Here is a 26,768-nt window from a genome sequence, read left to right on the forward strand (position 1 = left end):
GGCTTGAGGAGTCTCCCCATTCCTGAAGGGGTTGGCAGGGTGAGGGTGGGACTACGGGTGACAGGCAGGGGAAAAAGATCTGGCAAGGTGAAAAGACCTGTCAAAGCTCAGGTAGTGATTTCTGTTAGAGCAGAGGCCTGAAAAAAATTGAATGTTTTTGAGGTTCCTGTTGTAGGTTACATCCAAGAAATACTCTTGTGTGTTTGATGTGGAGCAGGCAAGGATGAGGGAAGACGGGGCCTTGGCTCTGCCCCCTTGTGTCTGTGCATGATGATAAAATCTTTTAATTAAATGATCGCATTGAGTGCACAGAGTGAACGGTTCTCGCTTTAATGAGCAGTTGCTCAATTTTGTTTTTCCTGACGTTCAATGGACGGTGCTATGTCTTGTTAACTGAGCACTATTCAAACCCTGCTCAAAGTCATTATTAAATTCCCCACCGGATTTATAGAGTGCTGTTCATGGTAGTACTTTCCAGACATTAATATTTTAAAATATAAATGATGAGTGTTATTTTCCCTGTTTAGTGATGGGAAGACAAATAAAAAGAGATGGGAGCTAATAATTAATTTGGAGTGTTGGTCCAAGGTACCCCATTGCTGTTCCCCTTCCAAAACCTGGGCTTCTTCTGACTGAAACCATGTGCAGAGCCAGGTGCAGCTGCAGCTGTGGGTGCTTAGCACCTTCACAAGTCAGACCGGAGCATCTCATATCAGCTGCCCAACAAAGGTGGGCAAAATTAGTGTCTGCTCATGAAAACTTGAAGCACCTTGCCCTGGACTGCACAAAGCCTCTGTTGCAGGTCCAGAGGAGCCAACTGTTCTCTGAAGCATAAAAGCCTGCATTCAACTGTTGGCATTGGATTAAGCATGAAAGCATCCTGCAGGCCCTTGCTTTACTTTCTCAGCTTCTCTGGCAGGAGTTTATCCAGCAGTTTCCCCTTTGTTGCACAGCCCAGATTCATTCTGCAAGGGAAAGCACTGGGCGAAGTGGGTAGCGTGTGTCCTGGAGGAAAAAATGGTGTGCGTGGCTGTGAAAATAAAGTGGGAGCAAAAGATCTGGACTGAAATCATACAGACAGCTTGGGCACCTCCAAAACTGGAGTGTTTCCTTCCCAGTCCTCATTCTTCATGTAATACAAGTGCAGTGTGTGTAAGAGGGGGCATCAAGAAGGCTAAAGCAAATCTGGTAGGGGAGAGGGAGTAATCTTGTGCTGATGTGAAGCCCAGTGACTCCTCAGCAGGTCTGGGGAATTTTTTAGATCCCACACTGACCTGGGAAACAGGAACAAAAAAGAGAAGATTATTCCTAGCATGCATCTCTAGATGAGTTCAGGGAAGGGATGGGTTGTTAGTGGATGAGTTTCATGGGTGTTTGCTGACAGCAGAAGTGTGTTGGGACCAGGCAGCCTCTGAAGGAATGCACAGAATATAAACAGAAATTAATATATAATGTGGAATATAAATGTTGCAATCTGCTCCCTTCTCTCCCTCCCTTTGATCACACCAGCAGAGTTTGGTGTCCCCTTCCCAGCCTCTTCCAGTGTAGCCCAACTGTGCTTCTGCTCCATCTGCACCATGTTATCCCCATTATAGGTGTTTTCTAGTGCTGCCTCCCAATTCTCCTGTTCCCTCTCCCTGCCTCCTTGTCCTATAGACTGTGGCCCATGTGGCACCACAGATACAGACATGAAGCTGTGCAACCACCAGTTTTCCTGAAGTTTGGCCAAGCAGATTGCAGAAAGTGACTCCAAAGTTTAGTTTGTTCTGTGTTTAAAAGAGTTTGAGTTATTTTTTTATCTAACAGCAAGGCCTGCTTCAGAGCTTTTATATTCTGTATATCATCTAACCATTTTAGCATCTTTCAATTTCCTTTTTCCCAAAAAAATCTGTCCCAGTAAAGGTTTATTGGACATATATGTCTAAAAATCCCCCTTGGTTTAAAAAGCAACTGAATAAACCAAAAAATGAAACAACACTTTCCATTGGGAATTTCATCACTGACACCAAAAGAGATCATGTGGTCTTTAGGAGTAGATACTGTGTAATGGGAGAGAGGTACTTGATTCTTCTCCATCCTCTGTGAGTCAGATATAATCCCATCCTTTCACCTTAGGTAAAGACTTTTGGTTTGTTTTTTGGCTTGCTCTGTTCCAAAAATCTTTGTCAAGAAGACCAGTTCTGAGAGAGTACAGGCTAGTGGAGGGAAAGACACTGGAAAACCATTGTGAGTTTATCCTGTAGTGGTAGGTGGCAATGTGGCTTAAAAAACTCCAGTTCCCTGATGAATTATTTTATACTCCCTGATTAGTCATTTCTTGTATATATAGTGTGTGTTTGTATATATGCAAGTACTCTTCATAACTATTTTAGTGCTTAAAAATGGTCAATTCAATTTACATCTCTCTGTGTTGATCCTTCACACGAATCTCCCTGTGTAACCATTCTACTAAGCTCATTGCAAGTGAATTGGGCATTTAGTGAATTTATTTTATTTCCATATCCAAACTTAGGGAAGTGTTCCTTGAAAACGACAGGTTTTTTCCCCATCCTGTTACCTACACCTCCTGCTCATTAGCAACAAATATTTGCTGAAGAAGTGGAAAGCAGCTTTTTGTTTATTTTAAGTGATAATAGAACAAGTTTTGGCCCAGAAAGAAAAGTTGTGGCTAGGAAGGAGAATGATTCCCAGTGTCAACCATATGTTGCATTCATCTAACTGAAGTGGCTTAATTACTGGTAGATGTTGCTGTGCTCATAAAGATAGCACTAACCTTTTTGCCAAGAGTGTTTGCTGATAATTGCATTCCCTAAAAAAAAAAAAAAAAGAAATCTGAAAGACTTCCTCCCACCAAGCTTCCCTTCTAGTCTTCCTTCAGAGCCCTTTCCCTTTAGGTGCCCACCACAGATTCACATAGAGAGATGCTTGTATGAAAAAATTTCTGGAGGTCTGGCAATGTTAACACTCCAATTTCAGTCTCTCTTGGGACAGAGGAAGAACTGCAGTAGCCATCCTCCAAAAATGCATGGCTCTGCTCCTTGGGAGAGGGAACGGTTGTGATTTGGAGTAGATTATTCCTCTAATTGTGTAGCTGGTTTCAGTCTGGGATTAAGGCGGCTCAAATAATGACCTGACTTTTTGTAGCTGTAATGAGCAGCAAACTCGGTCCTTCAAGACCGCTGATATTTTGAATCTTTTCCAAAAATATTCCTGTCGTCAAATCCAAAGTGGAATTTGGGATTTAGCGCTAAGGGGTAAGTGGGTTGGCAGTAACAACCGGCAGCCTCCCTCCTCTTCTGCCTATGCATTCTCATGATAAAGGGCACTTTAAAGCCCCTCTGACAATGAATGAGTCCTAGTTAAATATTTCAAAAACTTCTTTACATGGTTTCCTCTGATGCATGTACTGTTGAGACATCTGTCTTCTGTACTAATAAAGTAGTCTAGATTTAAAATGAACTTCATTGGATTGCTTTGAAACTATAGGCACATATGGTTCATAATTAGCTGGATATCTCTTATAGTTAAATGATTTTTTTTTTCTCTCTCTCTCTCTCTGTCGCCCATTCGCATCAATAATAGAAGCAAACAAAGTTCCAATTGTTCCCTGTTGCGGGACATTATGTGCCTGAATAAATGGATGTTGGCTGTGTCTACATGGATTTGCCATATGGCTACAAAGGCCGAAAGAATAGGGGCAGTGTGCTTTGTGCCGGGGCGAGGAGGGCCGGCCGGGCTGGGTGGGGCAGGGCGCGGGGGCAGCCGCACACCTTCCCGCACCCCGGGCCCTCAAGGAAAGCACAGCCCAGGGGACTGCAGGATGTGGCCCTCCCTGTTGCGGGTTGGAAACCCTCTGGCTTCTCTCAGGCTATGCCCATGAGCTGGAACTATTTGCTTTGATAAAGAGCCCTGTGCCTAAACTCTCCCCGCGGTGAGAGTTTTCCTCCTGAGTCAGGCTGGGCACACCTCGGGGCAGGCGGTGGCTCCTCTGGCCGAGGTATTTGGAAGCTCAGAGCAGGGATCTTTCATTGCAAAAAGTCCTATTATTAGTTGGGGGCTGGGACAATGGAGGTCCCAAAGGCACCTGCTTTCATGAAAGCGAGAGAAAAGCCCATAAATCCTGGAGGATCCAGCTGCCTCACTCCGGGTATTGTTGGCTTTCATAAGGAAAGGGAAAAGCTATTTTTCTTTTCAAAGGGGGGAAAATCGTATTGAGTCAGCGGCCACTGATGCGGGCGTGTAAAATAATCCCGTTCTGATTAAGCGATCATGGAGCTGGAGGTAATCAATGTTACTTTTACAGCCAGGAGTGTTTGGTGGCCGTGACGGGGGGGCAGAGAGGAGCGCTGCGGGGACCGGGGGAAGATGATGTGGACAAACCCTGAGCCTTATTCACCCTGAACCTCATTCTTTCAGCTCCCTCCCCCCTCCGTGAAAGAGTATCAAACAGAGCTCATAAAGCCAGGGAGTGGTGCCCTCTTGGTCGCCCCCACCTGCTGGGTACAGCATGGGGATGCAGTGCTTCACGGAGGTGCAAGAGTGGGGAGTGGGGTCTGAAAGGGATAAATCTGACCAGTCAGTCCCCATGCCTCTAGGATCCTGGTCCTCTTCTTGCATCCTGCTACCCATCTGTACTCTCCAGCACCCCAACCCTGCATCACCTGTAGCCAAGACCAGCCCTGGTCCGTCCCTCGTCCCTCCTCCCTGAGCGGCACAGGGTTTGGGACTCAGCACAGGGCGTTTGCCTTGACTCCACGGGGCTGTATGCATATCCTGTGGCTTTAACCCCCTCCCAGGCCACAGGGACAAGGTGACACTGCAAAGTGCTGTGGATGCACGGTTGTGACGACACTGTCATCAAAGCGTTAATGTCAAAATGCAGGCTGTTTTGCCTATTGGGAGTGTTTATTTCGTGGATTTGTTGTTTTGCTTTTTACCTCTTTTAGGGCGAGCTGGAACTGCTGCCTTTCCCAGAACTGTGGTGTGTTTGCCCTGTAAATCATTGCTGGGCAAGAGGTACCAGGAAGTGTTTCCCTGCAGTAGCCACGGCAGAGTTACGGGCTGGGGGTTGAGGGCTCGCGGCTGGGGCCGGGGCGGGGCAGGTTTGCACAACTAAGGCAGGGGCGTCCCCCTAGTGCTGAGCCGCTGGGGGTCACAGCCTGCAGGCACCAGTCTTCCCCCCCCCCCCGCCGACCATCCCCAAGCGAGGGAGGTAGCGGCCCAGCCCCCGATGCGGTGTGAAGTGGCTGCCGCAGCGCTGCCGGGGTCCTCGAGAAGGGGCAGAGACAGCTTTGGGACGAAAGGGAAAACGGCTAAAAGTAACCATAAAATGTGGCGAAAGGCCGAATTCAGGGTGTCATGAAGGGCGTGTACTCCCCTCATGCTTGGGTAACTCCAGCAGTACTCAGGAACACTTGTTTTTAAGGGGAAAAAGCCCTCCTTTCCCCTCCGAACTGCACGCCAGCTTTTCGCCGGGGGGCGTAGGTGGAAGCGCTCTCCCCGCGGCGGGGTCGTGCTCCTGGGGCCCCGGGGCGAGGGAGGACTCCCCCCGCGAAGAGTTGGGCTTGGCTCCACCGCCCAAGCCTCGGGGGCTGTCCCTTTCCTCCCCCCCTTCCCTCCGGACTTCCCCCCAAGCACACACTAAGCACCCTTGCAGGCGTTTCCTTTTATTTTATTTATTATTGAAGTTGTGGCATTATTTGCAATGGCAGTGGTACAGACCGGCTCAGGACCCATTGAAACAGATTTGTCTTCAAGTAAAGTCTAAAAAATATTTTGATTCATAGCTACATCTTATGAATGCCAAAAAAAAAATCCACTATAAAAATAAATTTACATTTTGTAAATAACAAAAGCAAATATAGTGCCCTTTGGCTTAACCAAAAGAAAAAAAAAAAGACTATTGGATGTCAAGTTATCCACGTTTCTGACATAAATAGAAAATATAAGTTAGTATAACTCTTAAAAAAAGTTTTGTACAAATATACACTTGTTTTTTTCATTTTTCCTTTTTTCTTTTTTTGCACTGAGAGCTCAGCAGAGATTAAACATTTCTTATAAATGACTTTTTAAAGCTTTACACTTCTGGCCAGTGTACTCAACATTAGGCATAATACATTTCTATACAGAACGTCATACATTGCACAGCTGTACTTTTAACACTGCTCCGTGCGCGGCCGGTGGGCAGGCGCTCCGGCTTCGCTCCGGCTCCAGCTCCCGCTCCCGGTCCGGGCGGGCACGGAGGGGGTCCCACCTCGCAACGCCGCCCGCCCCGGCCCCCCGTGCCTCCGGGGCGCCGCGCCTCCGGGGGCGGCGCGCCTCTCCCGTGGGTGCAGTAGTGCAAAAGTCTGGGGAAGAACAGAAAGAGGGAGGAGGGACAAAAAAAAAAGTCAGAAAAAAAATCAGCGGTGATAGGGGAAATTAAAAAAAAAAAAAAAAAAAAAAAAAAAAAAAAGTGCCGCAGAAAGCGACCGGACACGGCGGCGGGGGGCGGCGGGCAGCCGGCTGGACGCTCCGCCGCCGCCTTGGGCTCCGCCGGCCTTTTTCTCCTCGCGAAGAAATCTGGATGGGGGACGCAGAGGAAGGAGGGGTCCATCAGCCACTGCGGCGGGACGCCCCCCGCCCCCTCGCCCCCCCAGGACCCCCACGCACCTGTGATGCGGGCCGTCGGGCCCCTCCGGCGGGGCCGCATGCCGCGGCGGCGGGGCGCGGCGCGGTTCTCCCGGCTTAGGCGCCCCCCGGGCCCCTTTCCGGCGGCGGGGGATGGCGACGGGGAAGGGGGCGCCTGGAGGAGGGGGACGCGGCACCGTCCCACCTGCAGAGTCTCCCGGTAGAAAGCGGGCACGGCGCCGGCCTCCACCTCCTCCCAGCGCAGGCGGCCGGGCCCCGGCAGCGGCGTGTCGGTCTGGAAGTTGTAGTCCCAGCGGCGCTGGTCGTCCTCCCCCATCTCCCGCAGGCGCTCCCGCAGCTCCCGGCCCAGTTCCTCGTGGTCCACCGGTCCGAAGAGGCTCCTGCAGACGGGGCTGCGGCCGTTCCCGGCCAGGGCTCTCCGGGCGGAGAGGCGCTCCAGGGCGGCGGCGCCGGAGAGGTGCACGTTGGACATCGCCGCCGGGCAGGACGCGGTGGGCTGGGAAGGAGCAGATGCCCCCCCGCCGCTCCTCTCCTCACCTCCCGTCCCGACCTGTCCGCTCACGTTCACACCAGCCCTGCCTCCCGCCTTTGAGCCCCTGCCCCCGGCCGCTGCCTTTTAAACCCCGCTCGCCGCGAGTGCGAGCAAAACACCATTAGCATAATAGTGTTTCCCTGCCGCCGGCCCGCCGCGATTGGCGGGGCCCCCCCCGCCGCCCCCCGTCCCCCGGCGGCAGCGCTGCTGCCCGCGCCCTCCATTGGCTGCGGCGGCAGCGCCGCTCCGCCGGCGGCCGCATTGGCCCGGCCCGGCCCCGCCGCGGACCGGGGGGGCGGCCCCGGCGCTGGCCCTGCCCCGGGGGGCGGCCGCCGAGCTCCCCGCCCGCGGCCGGCCCTGCTCCCTTTGTCTGTCGGCGGTCGCGGCTCCGCCGCCGCTTCCAACCCGGCGACTCTCGGGTTTGGTCCCCCCCCCCCTCCCCGTGATGCCTTTTCCGCGCGTAGGGTGCGTGTGGGAGTGTTTTTGTTATTATTTTTATTATGTTGTCGTTGTTTGTTTGCCTTCTATCCCCCCCTTCCCCGAGGAGTTTTTTCAGCATCCGTGGAGCGCGGGGGTTTGGGGCGGGGGAGGTGATGCGTGTGGTGGAAAACGGGATCGTTTGTGGCTCGGTTTTTTTTATTACGCTGCTGCAAAACAAAGCGAGATGCTTGCAGATTTCAAAACAAGCTGAAGGCTATTTTTAAAAATAGAGCTTCTCAGCTGCATGGAAGTAATAACTTGCAGCCTTAGTGAATAGAAATACATGAAAACCACAGCATTTTCCTCTCCTAACTTTAAAACCCACATAATACGTGTTTGTTCACTGCAGATGAACTAATCTCGCTATTGTGTTGCCAGAGATCAGCTGGCTTGTGCTTTACATTTTCTGGAGGTCACTGCAATCATTGCCTTTTGTCGTTTTGGGATGGAGGAATATGAAAGGAAAAGGAGGGGGAGCATAATTGACACTGTGCTAAAATTGGGCCCAGAACATCATCATAATGTTGATGCACATCTCAGAGGGTCTCTACCACAGTGAGTTTTTCATCTGCAAACAACAAGGGGAAAGATGGATCTTTATCGTATTGTGTGTACTGGGATACCCTAGCTCCGCATGTTCCTATGGCTCTTGCCTTTGGGATATTCAAACCTTTGAGCAAAGACAACTTGGATGGTTTTATTCCCTAGAGGGAATAAAACTAGTATGAATTCCTAGGATGTGCTGGCTCTGCAGGGAGTGTCCAGGTGCTGCCTTACTGCAGGGCTGGAGGGGTTGCAGCTTTAGGCCCCTTAGGACAATGGTGACCTCCCTTAGCAGGCAGGTGTCAGCTTGAAGAAGAGGAGTATTAGTCTTTGGACCCATGGAAAACACTTCCCAGCTGCACCAAAATAAGTCATTTTCCTCTGTGGTGTTTCCAAATTCAGCCCACGTCTTTGACAGAGTCTGTGACAGCCCTCCAGCACTGCCAAGAACACTCGCTCCTGACCTTGCCATGCTGGTGAGGAGCTTGGATCAGCCGGGACAGCTCCCGCCATGTCCCAGGTACTGCACCTTCTGTGGTGTTCCCAAAGTGCCAGGAGATCCCAGTAGTGCCTGTGGTATTGGACCCATGGACCCAGGGTTGGCTCCTGCTGGCAGAGAGAATGGAGAGAATGTTGGAACCTTGCTCATTGCACAGGAAGGGTCTATCCATGCTCAGGCTGATGAACAATGAGATGTCACAGCAGGTTTGATCTCCTGAAATCATCTTCTGATATTTGTGGGGAGAGATGTGCTGCTCAGAGGAGGAGGTCTGTAGCTTTGCAGCCGAGAGAAGATGATGCAGCAAATGTCTTCAGTGTGCAGATCCCTACTTGTTTCCTGGGCAGGCATAGAGTCACACCTGGCAGAAGACTTTGCTAACCAGTGGTACAGACAGACCACTTTCATTTCACTAATAGTGGTAGCACAGGTACTTAGGAAATGTGAAGGCTTTTTTTTTTTTTGTAAGGATACCTGTTCAGATGTGATGGTCTCAACAGACATTTGTGGTTTCCCATGTGAGCTGGGCCACAACCTACCCATGTGGCTATTTTAGGTGAATGTTACCACACTGTCCTTTCTTTCCCAAAATGGCCCTTGAAGATTGCCATGTGGATCTCTCTTGGCCCAAAGGATATAATTTAGGGAGCAAGCCATAAGAAAGGCTCCCCTAGTTCCTCATCACTAAGAGCATATCATCTTAGAAAGCAAGAGGTGAGCATCAGTTTAGCAAGGGTTTAGCTAGGAGAGAAGCGATGGGTCTCACACCAAGCTGGGGTGGTTGGGGAACATGGTGAACATGGCACAGTGTTCAGCTGGGACTTGTCCCAGCAGCCATCAGACATATCTCTTGGGATGTAAGTTAGGGTGCTTTTAGAAATAAATGTGCTATGCAGAGAAAATACTTTTGAGTTCCCTAAGAAACCTGCTGAAAAAGTGCCCTCTATTCAAGACGTGAGCCAAAAGGTAATGGCCAGGTCGCTGCAGACAGGGGCTCTTTGTGAGGAGCCCTCACGAACCTGCTGCCGTCCTTCCCTCCCCGTGCCGGGAGAGGCCAGCGTCCGCCTTTCCTGTGTTCTGCCTCCTCGGTTTTATACATTCCTGCAATGAAAGCTGAGTGAGCAAGATCCCCTGCTATTTGCAAGATGTGGGCGTGCCCTCTGCAAAATCCACATCATTGTCCTTCCAAACCCTTTTCGGAGGTTAGCCAATATTTACGCAGTGCTTGAGGGACGTTAGGAACGACGGTTTGAACATCTGGAGGTTGCCTCGTGTTTGAGGCCACTTCACCTTCCAGCTCACCTGGGAGGTAAAGCAGCTTGGGTCTGAGGTTACCAGCTCTGCTTTTTAATTTGGTTTCCTCACTGTCAGTGCACCACGGTACTTCGACTGGGTTTTTTTTTTTGTCCCACTATACATTTACGTTTTAAGCTAGTGGTGATAGTCCTGAGCACTTTCAGCTCACAATTGCCAGTTCTAGCGGTGTCTGTGTTTCTTTTCTGTGTGGAGATAGAGAGTATCCAGCCCATTTGAGGAGGAAATACTGTATGCACAGAGAGATGTTTTTAATTTAGTGAATCTGTGAATTCTAAGGCCAGAGGGGTAGGTTATGATCCTCTAAACCAGCAGTTTGCCTAACATGAGCCACAAAATCTTACCCAAGAGCTCCTACCACCAAGCCTATTAACTTCTTTAGAAATTCCTGCTCCAGAACACTGAGCAGAGTAATTACCACTATGGTTAGAACAATGCCCCAGAAGAATGAAACATTTTTGCTCAAAATATCCAAGTCATATCTGCTTATGTCAGAAAAAAAAATTACTTTAGCTAGTGTGTATTCCTCCTGGCTGCTCTGTTCTGAAGGAGTGAGGGGAGGGAAAGCAAACTCCTTTATGGCTTGTGCATCATTGCAAAGGGAATGTAATTGCAGGAGATTTATTGCATTTGACTATTCCTGTTTGGAAAGAGTCCAGGTTGACTGTCAGAGCCAGGGCTGAGTCTGATGGCTTGGCAGATAGGGGAAGAGAGGTCCTTGCACTGTAAACTGAGCAAGGAGTAACCAAGGAAATTTAATAAGAAGTTATGGAGGTAACAAAAGAGTGCCTTGGCACTGTCATTCTGATGGGGCTGGCTGTTGCACAGCTCCAGGTTAACTTATTCAGAAGAGAAAGCTTAGGTGAGACATTTGTATATAGAGGCAAATACTCCCCATGACATGGTGCCATAGAGGAGCACTCCTCTGTCTTTTGGCAAGTCTGGAGTGAACTTTTCCTGCAGGAATTTTCCTCAGCATGCTACCAGAGAAGCAGACCTATTGTTGGGCCGCCGAGGCTTGAAGGTTTGTGCTTTGCTCTCTTCTCATTTCCTTTAATACTCTGTTACCATCTACACTCAACAGTGTTTGAGATTGTTCAAATGTCGTGTGATCCACATGTGATTGCTTCATTTCAGAACATGTTATATATCCCATAATTGCTTTAGCAGAGGCACAGGCCAATAAACATCAGTACTTTATTGCCCTTGCACTTCTCTTTTACTGTACATGTGATCATAAGCAATTTGCAATTTTGCATTTACACCAGTGGCAATTTTGCGTGGTACTTTAGAATCCTGCTTAAATAAGCTGATTGCAAGTCTAAGTTAGAACAGACTACTCAAACTCCTCATCAAGACTTTTCTACCATCAAAGTGACACTTCAAATTATTTAAGTTGGTGTACACTGAATTTTCCATTTCTTGACAAGGGCCTAAAATGTCAAATTATTAGATAGCTGGGCAAATCCCCACTAGTTTAGGGATTAAAATGGGAAAAGGTAATTTGAACAGAATTCTGAAAAGATTCTGGCAGCTTTAATTCAATTTGAATTGCTTTCTGTTGTACTCTCAAAAATATGCAAAGGCTAACTTCTCAGAAAAATGCTTCATTTAATTTAATTTCCTTTAATTATTTTTTTCTTATTCTTTCTGTTCTTGGTTGTTAAAAGAATAGCCAGCTTTGCTGTCCAGCTGCTGCGCATCATTAGGGTAGCACAAAGGTAGCAGTGAATTTAGCCTAATCTATTGATGGACTTGCCAGTGCACCAGGGGCCATCGCATTCTCTCTTCACACTCTTTTTTTTGCTCTTTCCATCATGTTGTTTTACTAGATGAAGTCCACTCACCATCTGGCCCTTCATATAGATTGGAAGCCTGACTTGTTTGCAAGATGCTCTCTGTGAAGTGTGGTGTGGGGAGCCTTACCAATGCTGTGCTGTTAACTTGAAAAGCAGGCTGAGAATGGCAGGTACCAAACAGCATTTTGAGCTCACAGTACGTACCCATGGAGGGTGGCTCTTTTTTTGCTGACTGTGTAGTCATATTTGAGCAGCAGTTAAATACTCCATTTATTTATATTCCTTGCTTTTCTGTTGGTATGATTTCTGTCAAAGTTATGCTCTATGCTCACAGGTCCTGTTCATTGCCACTCTTTGCATTAAACGAGAGGTTTGCATTTTGCTTGTTTTGACATTCCCCTTGCCCTTCATCATGATCCATGGTAATATTATTTTTGGAGTAGCTTTTCATAGATTATTTCTGCTTTTGGTAGGGGGTGGTGGTGGTGAAGGGGCCATTACATAGGTTTTATTTTTGGTTTCATGTTTCTTAAGTAAACAGGGTTTTTAATAGTGGTAGTCTAGCATGAGTCCTGAAGGAGATCGTTCATGGCCCGGACTGTTGCCGAGGAGAGATGAGGGGTCCAAAGGCAAGCCAAAGAGCAGCGGTAAGTGCATCAGGGGCATCTTCAGAAGGATCCCAGCACACACCGACAGGGAACAAAATCTAGAGATAAAAAATAACTCTCCAAAACACTAGAAGATTCTTGAAATATGACTGCGAAAGCGACACACGCTCAAGAAGTGAAGGGTGTCTAAAGAATCCTGACGATTAAGACCTTAAAAAAACAGTTCGAAGGAAGAGTAAACGAATCCAAATTTTAATCGCCCCAGTCCGGGCGCAGGCACCGAGCTGACGGAAAACTGATCCCGGCGAGGAGCGTTTGCGTTCCGGCCGTGCCCCTCACCTTCCCTCTCCCCGTTCTGTAGGTCCCTGCCCCTCGTCTCGCCGCCAGGAGGTCAGGCCGGGGAGCTGGGGCCCGCCTTGTACCCCCGCCCTGCGGCAGCTCTGCCCGCCCCGCCCGGCTGCCTCGCTCCGGCGAGCGCGGCGTGCCCGGCCCCTGTCCCGGAGCTGCCCCGGGATGTCCCGATGCGCGGGGCAATGGTGCCCTCTAATGTCCGCCGGCCCGGAGAGCCGGGCGCTCGCCCCGCTCCCCCTCTCGCCCCAGGGCAGCGCGGCCTCGCCCCGCCACCGCCCCACGGCGGGGCCCGTTCCACCGCGATTCCCCTTTCCCACCGCGTTTGCAGGCCGTTGTGTGCTTCCTGAGTAATGAAATACATCGTAGCTATCATCACCGTCTTAAGAGATTTTTCAAGTTGCTCCGAGTCCGTATGATTCTTTGGCAAGATTTATTAATAGAATGATACATTCACTTTATTCTGTGAAAAATTAGGGTTAAGGTGTAACTTGGCTGTCACAGAATCATAGAATGGCTTGCATTGGAAGAGACCTTGAAGATCATCTCGTTCCAACCCCCTGCCATGGACAGGGACACCCCCCACTAGACCAGGTTGCTCAGAGCCCCATCCAACCTGGTCGTGAACACTTACAGGGATCGGGCATCCACAGCTTCTCTGGGCCACCTGTGCCAGTATATCAACACTCTCACAGTAAAGAATTTCTTCCTAATATCTATTCTAAATCTTTTGGTTTAAAACTATTATCCCTCATTCTGTCACTCCATTCCCAGATAAAAAGTTTCACCCCACCTTTCCTTTAGGTCCCTTTTAGGTGCTGGAAGATTGCTCTATGGTTGCCCTGGAGCCTTCTCTTCTTTAGGCTTAACAGCCCCAACTGTCTCAGCTTGTTTTTGTAGGAGAAGTGCTCCAGCCTTCTGATCGTCTCCATGGCCCATTCCAACAGATCCACATCCTTCCTGTGATGAGGGCCCAGAGCTGGATGCAGCACTCCAGGTGGGGTCTCAGAAAAGCAGAGTAGGGGGATGGAATCACGTCCCTTGACCTGCTGGCCACACTGCTTTTGATGCAGCCCAAGATGTTTTTGGCGTTCTGGGCTGTGACCACACATTGTCGGGTCATGTTGAGCTTCTCATCTACCAACACCCCCAAGACCTTCTCCTCAGGGCTGCTCTCAATCCATTCTCCACCCGGTCTGAATTTGTGCTTGGAATTGCCCTGACACATGTGCAGGACCTTCCAGTTGGCCTTGTTGAACTTCACGAGGTTCACACAGGCCCACCTCTCAAGCCTGTCAAGGTCCCTCTAGAGGACATCACTTCCCTCCAACGCGTTGATTACACTGCACAGCTTGGTGTCATTGCCAAACTCACTGAGGGTGCACTCGATCCCACTGCCCATGTCACTGACAAAGCTGTTAAATAATAGTGGTCCCAATACAGCCATCTGAGGGACACCACTTATCACTGATCTCCACCTGGACATTGAGATGTTGACCACAATTCTTTGACTGCGAAGATCCAGCCAATTCCTTATCCACCTGGCGGTCCACCCATCAAATCCATGTCTCTCTGTTTTAGAGACAAGGATGTCAAGCAGGACAGTGTCAAGTCCTTTGCACAAGTCCAGGTAGATGAGTCAGTCGCTCCATAATCTTTCTGGGCAGTGAGGTGAGATTGACCAATGTGTGGTTCCATGGGTCTTCCTTTTTCTCCTTTCTAAAAGCGGGCATTTTGTTTCCCCTTTCCCAGTCACTGGGAACATCAGCGGACTGCCACAACTTCTCAAATATGACAGATAGTGGCTCAGCTCAATGGCAACTCAAACCCTTGCAGTCCCGGAGGAGCAGATGCAGCTGTAGAGGACATGGACCACAAGACACGTCTGGCTTCGTGTGGGGCTGGCATGGCTCAGGGAACCCCAGGAATTTTGTATCCTTTACGTTTTTTCTGTGGCTGGTTCCCTCCCTACGAGAGGGTGGCAAAGGAATACAATGTGGGATCTGGCTGTTCCTTCTCTTTCTCCCTGAGCTGGATTCCCTCTTCTTATTTGCCTCTCCCTCGGGCTTGCTCCCTGCGTTCCCTGCGATGGGGCGTTGAGATATCATGCGATGACGCAGCATGATGAGATAATTTTTCCTCCCTCCCCACCCCCTGGCTTCTTGTTTGTATTCTTTAATTAATTTATCTTCTTGCCTACGGCTTTAAATTTGCTTGTAGTGTAGTTACTTTCTGAAGTCACAGCACTACAATTTTATTTGCTCTTAATCTTGAAAAGCAATCACTTTATAATATTCCTGCTAGAATCATAGCAATTATTTTGCTGCAGGCTTTGAATGTGGACCAAGCATCACCCAGTGGTGAACCTGCAAAGGGAGTGGTTCAATGAGCTCTGTTGGGGAGGTCCATCACAATCGTTTTACAGCAGTTTAACTGTGATACGGCTGCCCTGCCCGCAATATGGTATGTATTCCTACGGAGTGAGGAGTTAATTGTATCTGGATCCAGCAGCATGCTGTGAACACATTTATATAATGCAGAACAATTAGTGCTGTGACTCATTTCTGGGAGCTCAGCCTATGTTATATATGGTGCAGCATTTTAGGATTTGTATGTGCCATCCACAACAGCAGTCAGCACAAATCCCACTAGCCTTCAGTATCCCATAGATGCAAAGAGAAACTAAATGCCATATAACCTAGCAGACCAGAGAAGGTGGAAGACCACAGGTAACACTGACTTGAAGGCTTTCTAATGGTTTACAGTACATCCACTGATATAGCTTTTTCTTAAGGAACTAGTTCTCAAGTTTTGGACAGAGGCTGGAAGGACCTGTTACCTTCGGCTGTGATCAGAAATGTTGCTGATTACATGTGATTGTAATGTCCTTTGGTAGATGGTGGAGACCAGGAGAAAGTGATATTTTTTCCTATGCTACGACCAGGTTGAAAAATCATCAGATTATTCTGGAACCTTAAAATTTACCCTTACCAGCTGCTCTGAAACTTCTTGCAGGAGCTATTGCTAAAACAAGTTTGCAGGGCAAGGAGCTCCAGGTGCCTGACCCTCAGTTTCACGTAGGATGAATTTTGGACTGAGAACAGAAGGATCAGGCACAAGGAGATGAATTTGTACCTGACTATCAATTACCCTTTAATTCCATAAAGGTGCAATTAAAGACATACACTGATGCTGTGTGAGATAACAGATATCTCACTGGCCCCCAGTGAGCATGCAGTCACACATGAAGGCATTTCAAAATGACATGGTACAAATTCTTCTAGTGTGAGCCATGAGACACATTCTCAAACATAGTCAAGACTGAATGAGTCTGAAACTCATGTTTTCCTAACAGAAAAAGCAGAAGAGGAGCTGGATGAAAGACCTGAAGATTAAATCCTGTTAGCATGGAAATCAGAGACAAAATTCCTGGTGAATTGGGACCAAGGTTTCAGTCCTAAGCCAAGTAATCCAGGTCTTGCACTTCTCAAAGTAAAAATGAGTCAGCTGGTCATCACTGATATTCAAAGAGAAAATATAAAGCAGGTGAAATCATTTAAGCTGAGAGAGGCCAAGTGGTTGTGAGTTTACTCTGGAAGGAAAGAAATCCATCTGGAGGTGCTATGTTTATGGAGACTTATTGCTTTCTAGATCAAATGCACTTGCTTTGCAGATGGGAGAATGGCTTTTTTTTTTTTTTTTAAACCACCAGGCTGTAAATTTAATCTTGAATCTTTTCAACCACCAGAACATTTAAGCAAGATTTTCCTCTGACCTGTCCTGGCATTCCCAACGAGGTCCTGGGCCTCGCTGCAGTCCTGCGACTTCTGAGGGCACCTCCAGTGGGATTCGTGGTGGTTGTTGCTTCACTTGCACACAGGTGACTGAATTTGGTAAATTATTTGATTGATGAGTCTCAGGAGGAATATAATCCACCATTCCCCTGGCTGTACTGGGCAATAAATACAAGGAATAAATCCTTATTGTTGGTTGGTTTTTTTTTTCTTTTGAAGGTAGTGAGGAGAGAGTCTGGGCAGAGCTGCTGAGTAGATTTGTGTCAGTTTTAACAGGGGCCTCCAGGACCCAGCCAATGTAGAAAGCTGGGGAATTTCTCCCTAGCACCCTCCTTGGGGCAGTTTTGCAGAGATAATCTAAAAATTTGTAGGACTTGCTTGATTTCTGGGTTGTGGGCCTGTGATCATCTTGAAGACAAGCTTTAAAAATTATTTTGAAATATTTCTTAAAAATAAATAGCTCTTAGGGATTTTCTCTTGGGAAGACCTCTGTGTGCCACTCATGTCCTGATGCCAGGATGGGATTGTAACAGTGTGCAAAGTTTGCTCTTATTCTTTATAAAGAGAGACAAATTTAATTCATAGCTCCTGGTGTTGTTCCAGAATAATTCTGAAGAATTATTGTGAGCAATGAACTTTCAAGAGAACACTTTAAAGACATAACTGAACAGGTTTGGGGTTTTCTTGTGTGTCGGACATACCTGCAACATATTAGAAATGCATCCTCATCCTTTGCTCTGAACTGGAAAGAAGAGAAGCAAATAGTACCGTGCAGGTTCTGGCCTCTTAACAGCAAAGTTTCAGATATATTTCAAGAGGGACTTACTTATATGATAGAGTAGGGTTCTAAGCTTTCCCACTTCTATCCATGTGTTCATGCTAGAGTTGTATTCGTTGTTCAACATTGGTTTTGCTGAAATACTTTGAAAATTTTCCCCAAACCACTGTGAAGATTCCTCATATCCCACTCAAGAGCCATTAGTGAGTCACCCCTACAACCTCGGTGCTAAGGAGTCCATGAGGAATTTCCACCTCCAGCAAAGGAGGTTCAATTTCTTTTTATCTCAGGTGAATCCAACCAAAGGTTGGATTGGAAGGCCAGGAGGAGACAGTGAAGGGTCTCCAAAGCCTTCTGATATTTTGAACAAAAACCAGCAGTCGTAAGGCTGTCATTGCTCTTGTATTTCTGACTAAAATCCAGACTGTAATAATCTAAAAGTAGACCTTGCTACAGCTTTTACTGCTAGTGCAGGGGATGGAGGCCTAGCTGTTAGAGCAGATACCTCCAAGGGCTGGTGTCTTCTAGATCTTTAAAAGCTTTGTTTTTCCTGGGTGATTTGGATGACAGGCAGGAGTGCATGCTCTGCTCCAACTTGCAACAGTCTGAACTGGAGGGTTAGCTCTGACTTTACACGGCCAATTCAAGCCTTCACCTGAAATGAGGTGTTTGCTTAGAGGGAGAAAAATAACGACCTTGGAAATGGCTTTGTAAGGCATTTAGAGCCAAAATTGATCAAGGGTTGTCTAGCCATGTTTGCACATTCCTCCACTTTTGAGCTGCTGATAAATCCAGCCCTGCATGACTCTGGATACCGTTGTCCCACCTCTTCCACTCACAGGCAGCAAATACCTGCAACACAGGTTTGTCCCCAGCCCATACAGTGGATGGAGCCAGCTGGGCATGGGGTCAGCTGTTCCCTTTTCTCCACATGACATGTTGGTTCCTTACAGGTCCCAAGTCCATGTGGTGAAACCAGCCAGCTGAATGGAGCAAGTCTGGGAGGGGACGTCTCCTCTGGCCCCAAGCCAGTAAGGATTTCTCTGAGCCTGTAGCACAGACCCTTCTATGTGTGGTGAAGCCGTATTTGGGATGTGCAAGGTTTTACAGACACATGCTTTGCCCTCTTCTAATTGCTCTATACAGGAACATGCATTAGCAGAAATGCTGGATACATATCCATGTTTTGTTTGTGCTGTGTATAGCTTTGTTGGAAGGTTGAATGACAGAGAGATTTTTGTTACATTGTGTTGCTGGTGGTCTCCTGAATGCTTGAGATTTATAAATCAGGCAATTGTTTGATTCTGACACAGGAAAATGTTTTGGTAAAGGCAGAAGGCTTGAGACTAGTTGAAAATGTCTGGGACTCCCATTGTGTGCAGAATGTAATGTGTGCAGAGGAAATCTGCAGCATTCCTACAGCAAACCACAACAAGAAGCTCCATACAGCTCCAATCAGTAACAATTCTCATATAAATTATAGTGGCCTAAATGTTATTTAAATGATAAACAGCTTTTGCATTCCAGACATTGCTGCAATTCCAGAAGGTGGCTGTATAATACCAGCTGAATGAAATATTGCATATTGCAGGCTAAGTATGAGGCTCTATTTCTGTGTGTATCCAGATTTGTCACTTCTAGCATATTCTTTGGCTGTAAACCTTGGATCTTCAATGCACTGTGTGTATCTTGGAGCCCAGGGCTTCATCCATTATCCAGCAGTGAGTTGTCTAAAGGTCGGTCATGCCAACATGCCAGGAAGCTTAAGACGCAACCACAGAGGCAGCAGAAGCATCCGTTGCTTCTGGGCTGTCACCATCATTTATTAGTGTGTGGAGTTTTGCCTGGGCCCTGCTCAGCAGCTGATGGTATAACCAGTCCTTTAATCACAGTTTCCTATAGGGATGGATAGGTCACTCTTGCTTAAAACAAGTATGGCTTGAGCACTAGGAAGAAGAATGTCAAGTCTGGGGGAGACCACCCTTGCCCAGGAGACAGGTCACACAGCAGACCTGGGCTTTCACTAAGGAAGGAGTCATTTTTTGCTTGCTGATTCTTCAGTGTTGTAGCATAGCAGACTAGAGGCTGGTGGCATTTGCTGTCTTCTGATGTCTTCGCTTGAAGGAGGTCAGTGGCTGCTCTCTGGGCAGCCCAGCAGCCCTTCTCCACTGCGTGGCAGCAGCTCATTGAAACCTGAAGGGTTTCTGTTTGCTCAGGAGAGATTCTGGGTAGAGGTGGGCCACAGCAATGTCAGCAGCTGAGGGGATAATTTCAGAGGTGAGTACTCTGGCTGAGCTGAAATAATCCTAAGCAAGGTGCCACTCGGTGTGAGCATGTGCGTGAGGCTCCTGCCCTGGTGAGGTCCTGCTGGAGCCAGTAAGACTGGATGGGTACAAAGAACTGAGATTTTTCTTCCTATTTGGTCATGTTATTCTTGGTGTAACTCTCATGAATTCAGGCCACGGGATTTTTCCAAAACTCTTTTACAATTGACACAGTCTCTGCCCCATTTGCATGTTTTGTTGTCAAATTCCAGCATTCAGAAATGTTCTCTTTTATTTTAATCTTTCCAGAATATTAGAGAGAAGAAACTGCCCTGTGGTTAAGCAACAGAACTGGTGTCCAAAGGATAATTGAATCTGACTCCAGCTTCTTCCACAGACTTCCTCTGTGTTTTCAGGGAAGAAATTAAACACCTCTGTCTGTTAGGGTCCCATCTGCAAGACAAGGAGGATTTAATATTTTTCACTCATCTGAGTCTCAACCTCTTTTTGTGTTTACAGAGCACCAAATGGGGCCTTGATATTAGTTGGAGCTTTGGGGTTTTACCATTAAAAAGTTAATAATAACCAGCCATATTTCATAGAATCATGGAGTGGTTTGGGTTGGAAGGGACCTTTCAGATAAAATGTGATTTGCAGTTTAATATGCTAAGTAACAAAGACTTTACCAAGAGAATGAACAATAGCCTTTTCCATTTCACAAAACAATTTGCCAAACAGCATAAGTGCACCAGCATTTTTATAAAAACAAATTATAAATAATTGCTTTTTTGCAATTTAATATACACATAGAAAAAGCCAAGAGTTTAGCAGCCGTAACGAATCTGATTTCATTGTCAATTTGGACTGTCTCTGCAGTTTTTATGAAAATCCCTGAAGGCTGTGCTATTTTGTAAACTAAACATGGCTTTTTTTTTTTTTTTTTTTTTTTTTGCTGGCCATGTGGAGTCTTTTTCCATTCATTAGTGGGCTGCTTTTTTCATGAACACAATTAGACAAAGGAATAAATCAGTCAACAAACATGGGATATAATTTTGGCAATACTGGGCCATTTATGCTCTTATTTGCTTAACTGTATAAATCTTTCACCAGAATACAAATGAGGCCTGTTCCCTTAGTCTTAGGGTTGGGAGAAGAGAAGGATCAGGCCAGATCCTGCAGTTTGATGGCTCCCAATGACCATGATTGGTGTTAAGTAGTTTCCCTCATTACAGCAATTCAGCATTCCCACTATTGAGGAATCACTTCAAGATATTTCTTCCATTTCCTTTCTCATATTACAGAGTTTAAGAAACATCCCTAGGACAATAGCTCCCTGAGGACTGTGTATCCGTAAAGGGTTTTTATGTCCCTCCTTGTCTGAATATCTGCGTGCCTCACTGTTTTTCATGTGGTGGCCTCGTGATGTTCTTTTGAAGAGAGGAAGGGTTATCTTTACTGCTTCTTGGGCAGAGAGAAGAAGTATACTCATAACTATTCATCTCATGTCCCTCCTGCACCCCAGCACACAGCCCATGGAAATGCAGTTTCTCTTTGCAAGGAGAAATGAAAGTTCTGCTGAATGCAAGAGGCAGCGATTCCCTCCCTGGCATTCCCAGCCAGCTCTTGTGCTTGCCGTGGGTATGGATGTATACCCACAAGGGCAAGGATTTGTGACTGATCTACATTGGAGCAGGATTTGGGTCATCCCACTGATTTTTTGCTTAGCTGAAGAGACCTGTTAGCTCAGATTCATAGAGGATTTGAGGCCTGAGAGGTGCCCTTCATTGCTGGGCAGTACATCTGCACTTCCATCCCTCTTCAAGGCTCTTTTGAGGCTATAAGGCTTGTTTTGACCCTCTGTAGACAGCAGAATCCTACCCAGGGTACCTCATGTTCCTCCAGATCATGTTAAGCTTCCTCTGTCTAAAAATACAAATTTGGAGAAGGATTCAAGAGTTATTTCCCCACAGTTTATCCTTTTTCAACCAACATTTTCAACTTCTGGTATTGATGTAGGCGGATTTCCCCCTCCCTGTGCATTTGCTGGCCTTGCTTCCCATTTCCAGTAATTTAAAAAAAGATTTCTGCCTAAGTAACATAAACAATAAACCTTTATGAAAATTTTTAAAGATGTTCTCAGGTTTCCCACTCTGGGTTTTTTTCAGAGATCACCAGAAAAATAGGCCTCAGAAAAGATATGCCAGGGAAGGCAACTGTAAATGCTCCAAAAATGTTGAGAATAAGTGTCAAGGCTTAATGCATAGCTAATGGCCTAATCTGCAATTTTATCACAAAACATTTATCTCCTTGCTTGCTTTCATCATAGTCTCCCTGAAATATCTGTCCATTTAAAGTTTATTTATCCTTCCCAAGTAAATTAATTTCCTCTTCATAACCTGTTCCTCCCCAGTTTTAAAATTATTTTTCTTTTTCAAAGATGGCTTGTCGGTGACCAAGTGCTGCCTGTGGTGTAGTTTATAATTGAGCCAGAAGGAGTCTGTAGATAAAAATGCAGTGCCAGCTTATCCCATCTGTCATTAATGGTGCATTATCACTGCAGGTATAAATGAACTGGTGTCGAGCTGGATGCTGCAAACGTGATGTTCAGCAGAGTGTAGCTGGGAATACAGTTAATCTCCATCATACTTAGGCTCCTGCAGACATTTTCAGTCAGACTTCTCACGCAGGGGAGGAAGAGGATCTGCCTTGTGTCAATCACACTGGCTATATTTCCATCAGTGCTCCTGCTGCCACATTTAGCCTTTAGATTGACTGATTCATGGGGCAAGGTTTCAAAAATCGGGTTCTGAAAGTCAGGAAAGTGCAAGTTCCTGTGCAGAAGACCTTGTGAGAGGATACTGAGATGATTTGAGGTTGCCAACATCTTGTCCAAGTTTGGAGAATACAGCTGCATCCCTGAATCCTTGGGGCCACGGCAGCATCTGCATGACTTGGCTCATGGCTTGTAAAGGTGGCTTAACACTCCCACCCTCTTGCCTTTGTCCTGTCTGTGCCAAAATGCAGGGATGGGGACGTAAATGGTCCTGCCCAAACAGACTATTGCAAGAAGAGGATCATTTAGCTGGACCCAGGGCACTTTCTTACTTGCAGCCTGACCTGGGATGCTGAGGAGCGAGCTTGGGTACTGAGCCCCCAGGCGGCATCCAAAGATGTATAGGAACCAAGTCTGATGATCATAGCTTATTCTCCATGGACTCCTCCACACCAGGCACCAAGTTCAGTTTCCTACTTTTTAGAACTGTGTCTTTTGCCCCAAAGACTGGAAATGAAACTCTGGGGTTTTTTACTCCACTTCCCTTGCCAATACCAGTAAAAAGAAGCTAAATCCAAGCGAGAGCATGTGTCTGGTTAGCTGTCTGCACTGCATGCCCTGTCAGGACGAGGCTCATATTTGGTGAAGAGTGGCTGCATCTGCAAGTCATTGCTTCTCTTGGTTGCCTTGCTGGGATCTGTTTTCAGTTGCTGCTGAGACAAATTTACCGGTCAAAATATTGACGCTTTTCAAGTCCAAGTCAGCAAGGTTTCCTGTATGCAGTGTTTCACATTGCATTTGCATGACTTTCCTTTTTGGTTGTCTCAAAACCTCCATAAACAGAGTTCTGTCATTAATTTTACTCTTCTATTCAATGCTGGTAATTTGTACATTGTGCCTATCCAGTGCAAATGAGGGAGTGATAATATTGGTACTGTGCTGAAGGACATTCAAAGTGCAGGCAAACCCATTGTTTCACTCTGAGATAAACTAAATGTCGAGCACTGATCCTTTGCTAAACTGGGATACATGCTGGGTAATCTTCCTTCTTCGCTAACAACTACACATGCTGGGGTCCAGGATCTGAGTTGGATCTTTTTGAGTGCTGGTATTGCTGTAGGTAAGTTGTTCTTTAAGGTGCTTTTTTACTCATGCTCTGTCTGAGTTTGTGTAAGGTTGTTTCTGTGCAGTCTCCAGTGATATGGTATCCACACCCGGTGAAAGACTTAACCTTTGGTCTTCCCCCTCCTTTCTCAGGAAGTAGAGCCTGGCAACCTTCAGCAAATCCCAGGGCTTGGTGATGATATTTTGAATAAAAAGGTGTGCCCACAGATCTTATAGTTCACTCTCCCTAGACTTGGTAGGAAAACTAAAGCTCTGTCAACCATTCCAGATCCAAGCCAGCAAACACTTGTGCATGTCTCTGTATTGATGTGTCTGTGTCAGCCTTCATGGTGAGTCAAGCCTCTGTTTCTGAAAGGAGGTGTTACTATGTTAGAGGGACTGGCTGACACAGTCCGCGATGGAGCCTCAGGCTGGAAGGTCTGCATGAAATGTCAGAGGTGGATCAGCCAAAACGTCAAGGTTTTCAACAAGATGAAAGTGGCAACAGTTTGCCCCAAGCCTGGGGCAGAATATCGACTTGCACCAAAGCTGGCTGGGGCTCAACTGGATGTGTAGCACCCACAGTGTGAGGACCACGGATGACAGTGATGCTGTGTGAGCCAAGGGTGCACTTTCCTCGGGGATAAGGCAAACCATGCAGTGGGGCTTTTGAGGAGGAGCATGACAAGGATGTTCAGAGAAGATGTCCTTCCCCTTTGCTTGGTGCTGGTGAGGCTGACCCAGTGTTGGGACTCCCGTTTCAAGAGATGTGTAGACAGACTGGATTGGACCTAAGGGAGAGCTACCAAGAAGTTCAGGGTTCTAGAGTACCTAATATTGAAAGAGGTGGAAGGAAGTTGGCTTATTCAGCCTGGCAAAGAGGAGGCTGGGATGATCTAACAGTCATCTTCGACTAGTTGAAGGGCAGCTCCAGAGGTAATGCATCTAGACTCCTGCTGGTACTGGCAGTAGATACCATGAGGAACAACAGGCACAAGCCACAGCTTGGGAAATTCAGATTAGACATTAGGAAAAATGTCTTTCCCAGATACCCAGGGAATGGGCAATTCTCTTTTCTTTGAGTTTGTCAAAGATTGCCTAGAAAAAGCCACAGCTGAACTGATGTGTTGAAGCCACAGGGTAGATGAGATCTCCAGTCCAAAAGTCCTGTAATTCTACAAAGTCAGAGCACTGGGATCTCTGCTTTCTTTTTATCTTTAAAACAAGGATAATGCTCAACCAGACTTCCAGGATTCAACAAGTAAGAAAACAAACAAATAAACTCCCAAGCAAACAAGCAAGCAAACAAACAAATAAAACCCCAAGTAAACAAGCAAGCAAACAATAAAACCTCCAAAGGACAAAGGAGTCTTATTTATTTGATTCCCCAGTTTGCAGTCACCCTCATGGTTTCTGTAGATTTAATGCTTTATTTTTTTGTTTTTTGGCATTGGCTGTTAATCTGTAGTCTGAGTGGAGTCACATGTGAAAATTTGCTAGCTCAGATTTTCTATAAATTTGCAGCACCTGATAGAGGAGGGGAAATGGCTCACCTAGAGATCTTGATGAGAGTGGCTCTAACTGCATGCAAGACCTATGCATGTTCCAGGATCTGTATAAACTGACTGCAAGAAGCACGAGGACTTGGAAATAGCTGTTCTGCTGCAAGCTTCACTTGCAGCCTCCAAAACCAATATCAAAATGCCTTTCATGAAGAATTAAAACAGTCATCTCTTATGAGCCACCAGAGGCAATAAAGGTGAAGGAAGTGAAACAGTTAAAGAGTTGAAGAGTTTGTCACGTGGTCTTGTTTAGGGCAATGTTTGCTTTCACTTTGCTGGGACATTCAAGCTCATCTTCCTTGTGATGGCACTTGAAGCAATGAGCCCACCTGGGACAAGGCTAAAGAACCAAATCTGTGGTTTGGTGTGTGGTTACCTTTGATCCTGCCTGGCAAGTAAGCAAAGGGAAGAGAAAAGGAAAAAAGAAAAGAAACAATAAATCCGTGGCATGCTGGCTCAGGACCTTTCACACTGTAAGCTTTGAACTGTACACTCAGCTTCTGCACCTTATCTAGGCTTCGTGTTCTCGCCTAGGAAGTGCCTTCGTGTCATTTTTCAGCCTGTCCTGCAACAAGTTGTTCCGTGAGCACGATGAATGCAAAAGCCATCTCTGAAGGTGAGGAAGAAGCCTCAGGAATGAGGAACGAGACCCTGCGGGAGAGTGGCCACTCGGGAGAGGTTAAGAGGGGACAAGTGATCCTTGTTGCCTACCTGATTGCAGCTCTAGACCTGACCTTTCTCTTCATGCAGTTTGGAATCATACCTGTGAGTATGGGTTCTCTTGGTTCTCAGCGCACATTTCCTTCAATGCCAGGCTATGTAGTTTTCCAGCAAAGTCAGAAGAGAGTTTCTAGCAGGAAAGGGGAAAGGTATTCTTGATACTGAAGGGAATACTTGGTATTCCTACCTAGCAGGCAAGCTGTGACTGTGTTCAGGGCATGCCCAGGCAATAAAAGCTGGTTTATTAGTTGTATTTCAGTAGCACCTAGAGCCTAGTTTGATGGCTGTGGGTAAAGCTGATGTAGTTTGTATCTGCTTGCTTGCAGTGTGAGAGTGACCCAAACAGCAGGTAGCAGAAATCAGAGGTTTCAGATCAGAGGTGGGTTTTTCTGACTGTGTAATAAACCAGCTCTGGGTGGAACTCATTGCTTCTCGCTTACTGGATCCTTCTGTCTGTTTTTATAGAATCAGAGAGTACTTTAGGTTGAAAAAGACCCTTAAGATCATTGAGTCCAATCATAAACCTAACACTGCCAAGTCTATCACCAAACCATGTCCCTAAAGTGCCACATCTACATATCTAAGGCAGGAGGGCTCTGCAGAGGGACCTGAATAGGCTGGAGAGTTGGGCTGGTTCCAACGGGATGAGGTTCAACGAGGCCAATGCTGAGTCCTGCACTTTGGCCACAACAACCCCCTGCAGCGCTACAGGCTGGGCACAGAGTGGCTGGAGAGCAGCCAGGTAGAAAGGGACCTGGGAGTGCTGATTGACAGGAGGCTGAACATGAGCCAGCAGTGTGCCCAGGTGGCCAAGAAGGCAAATGGCATCCTGGCCTGTATCAGGAACAGTGTGGCCAGCAGGACCAGGGAAATGATTCTTCCCCTGTACTCAGTGCTGGTGAGACCACACCTTGAGTGCTGTGTCCAGTTCTGGGCCCCTCAGTTCAGGAAAGATGTTGAGGTGCTGGAGCAAGTGCAGAGAAGGGCAACGAGGCTGGTGAAGGGACTTGGACACAAGTC

The 26,768-nt window shown here is 47.0% G+C and overlaps 2 protein-coding genes across 3 annotated transcripts in view; one reads left to right on the forward strand and one right to left on the reverse strand.

The window, feature by feature from the left end:
• Positions 1–6,132: 6,132 nt before the first annotated feature.
• On the reverse strand, positions 6,133–7,408 carry CDKN1C (cyclin dependent kinase inhibitor 1C). The gene is made up of 3 exons (XM_039382471.1): positions 6,652–7,408; positions 6,472–6,561; positions 6,133–6,347 (listed from the first exon to the last, which is right to left on the reverse strand). The coding sequence occupies exons 1-3, from the start codon at positions 7,100–7,102 to the stop codon at positions 6,133–6,135; spliced, it is 756 nt and encodes a 251-aa protein (XP_039238405.1). The 5' UTR covers positions 7,103–7,408.
• A 10,936-nt stretch (positions 7,409–18,344) lies between these two features.
• The window catches only part of SLC22A18 (solute carrier family 22 member 18), a 71,831-nt gene continuing 63,407 nt past the window's right edge, over positions 18,345–26,768 (forward strand). Inside the window, exons 1-2 of one of the 2 annotated variants that reach the window (XM_027737272.2) lie at positions 18,345–18,356; positions 24,991–25,793. In XM_027737272.2, coding sequence (XP_027593073.1) covers positions 25,620–25,793 — 174 coding nt within the window. In that variant the 5' untranslated portion in view covers positions 18,345–18,356; positions 24,991–25,619. Of the gene's footprint in view, positions 18,357–24,980; positions 25,794–26,768 lie in introns of those variants that run through there. The other variant, XM_027737273.2, reaches the window with a different exon arrangement.

The sequence above is a fragment of the Pipra filicauda genome, unplaced genomic scaffold (assembly GCF_003945595.2).
Source record: "Pipra filicauda isolate LSUMZ 115617 unplaced genomic scaffold, ASM394559v2 scaffold26_size5592650_pilon, whole genome shotgun sequence".
NCBI lineage: Eukaryota > Metazoa > Chordata > Aves > Passeriformes > Pipridae > Pipra > Pipra filicauda.

Coding starts and splice junctions, on each gene's coding strand:
- CDKN1C (XM_039382471.1), bottom strand. CDS start 7,102: ATGTCCAACGTGCACCTCTCCGGCGCCGCCGCCCTGGAGCGCCTCTCC. Junction 6,562..6,651: donor CCCGACGGCCCGCATCACAG/GTGCGTGGGGGT, acceptor TCCCCCATCCAG/ATTTCTTCGCGAGGAGAAAA. Junction 6,348..6,471: donor GCCCCCCGCCGCCGTGTCCG/GTCGCTTTCTGC, acceptor GTTCTTCCCCAG/ACTTTTGCACTACTGCACCC.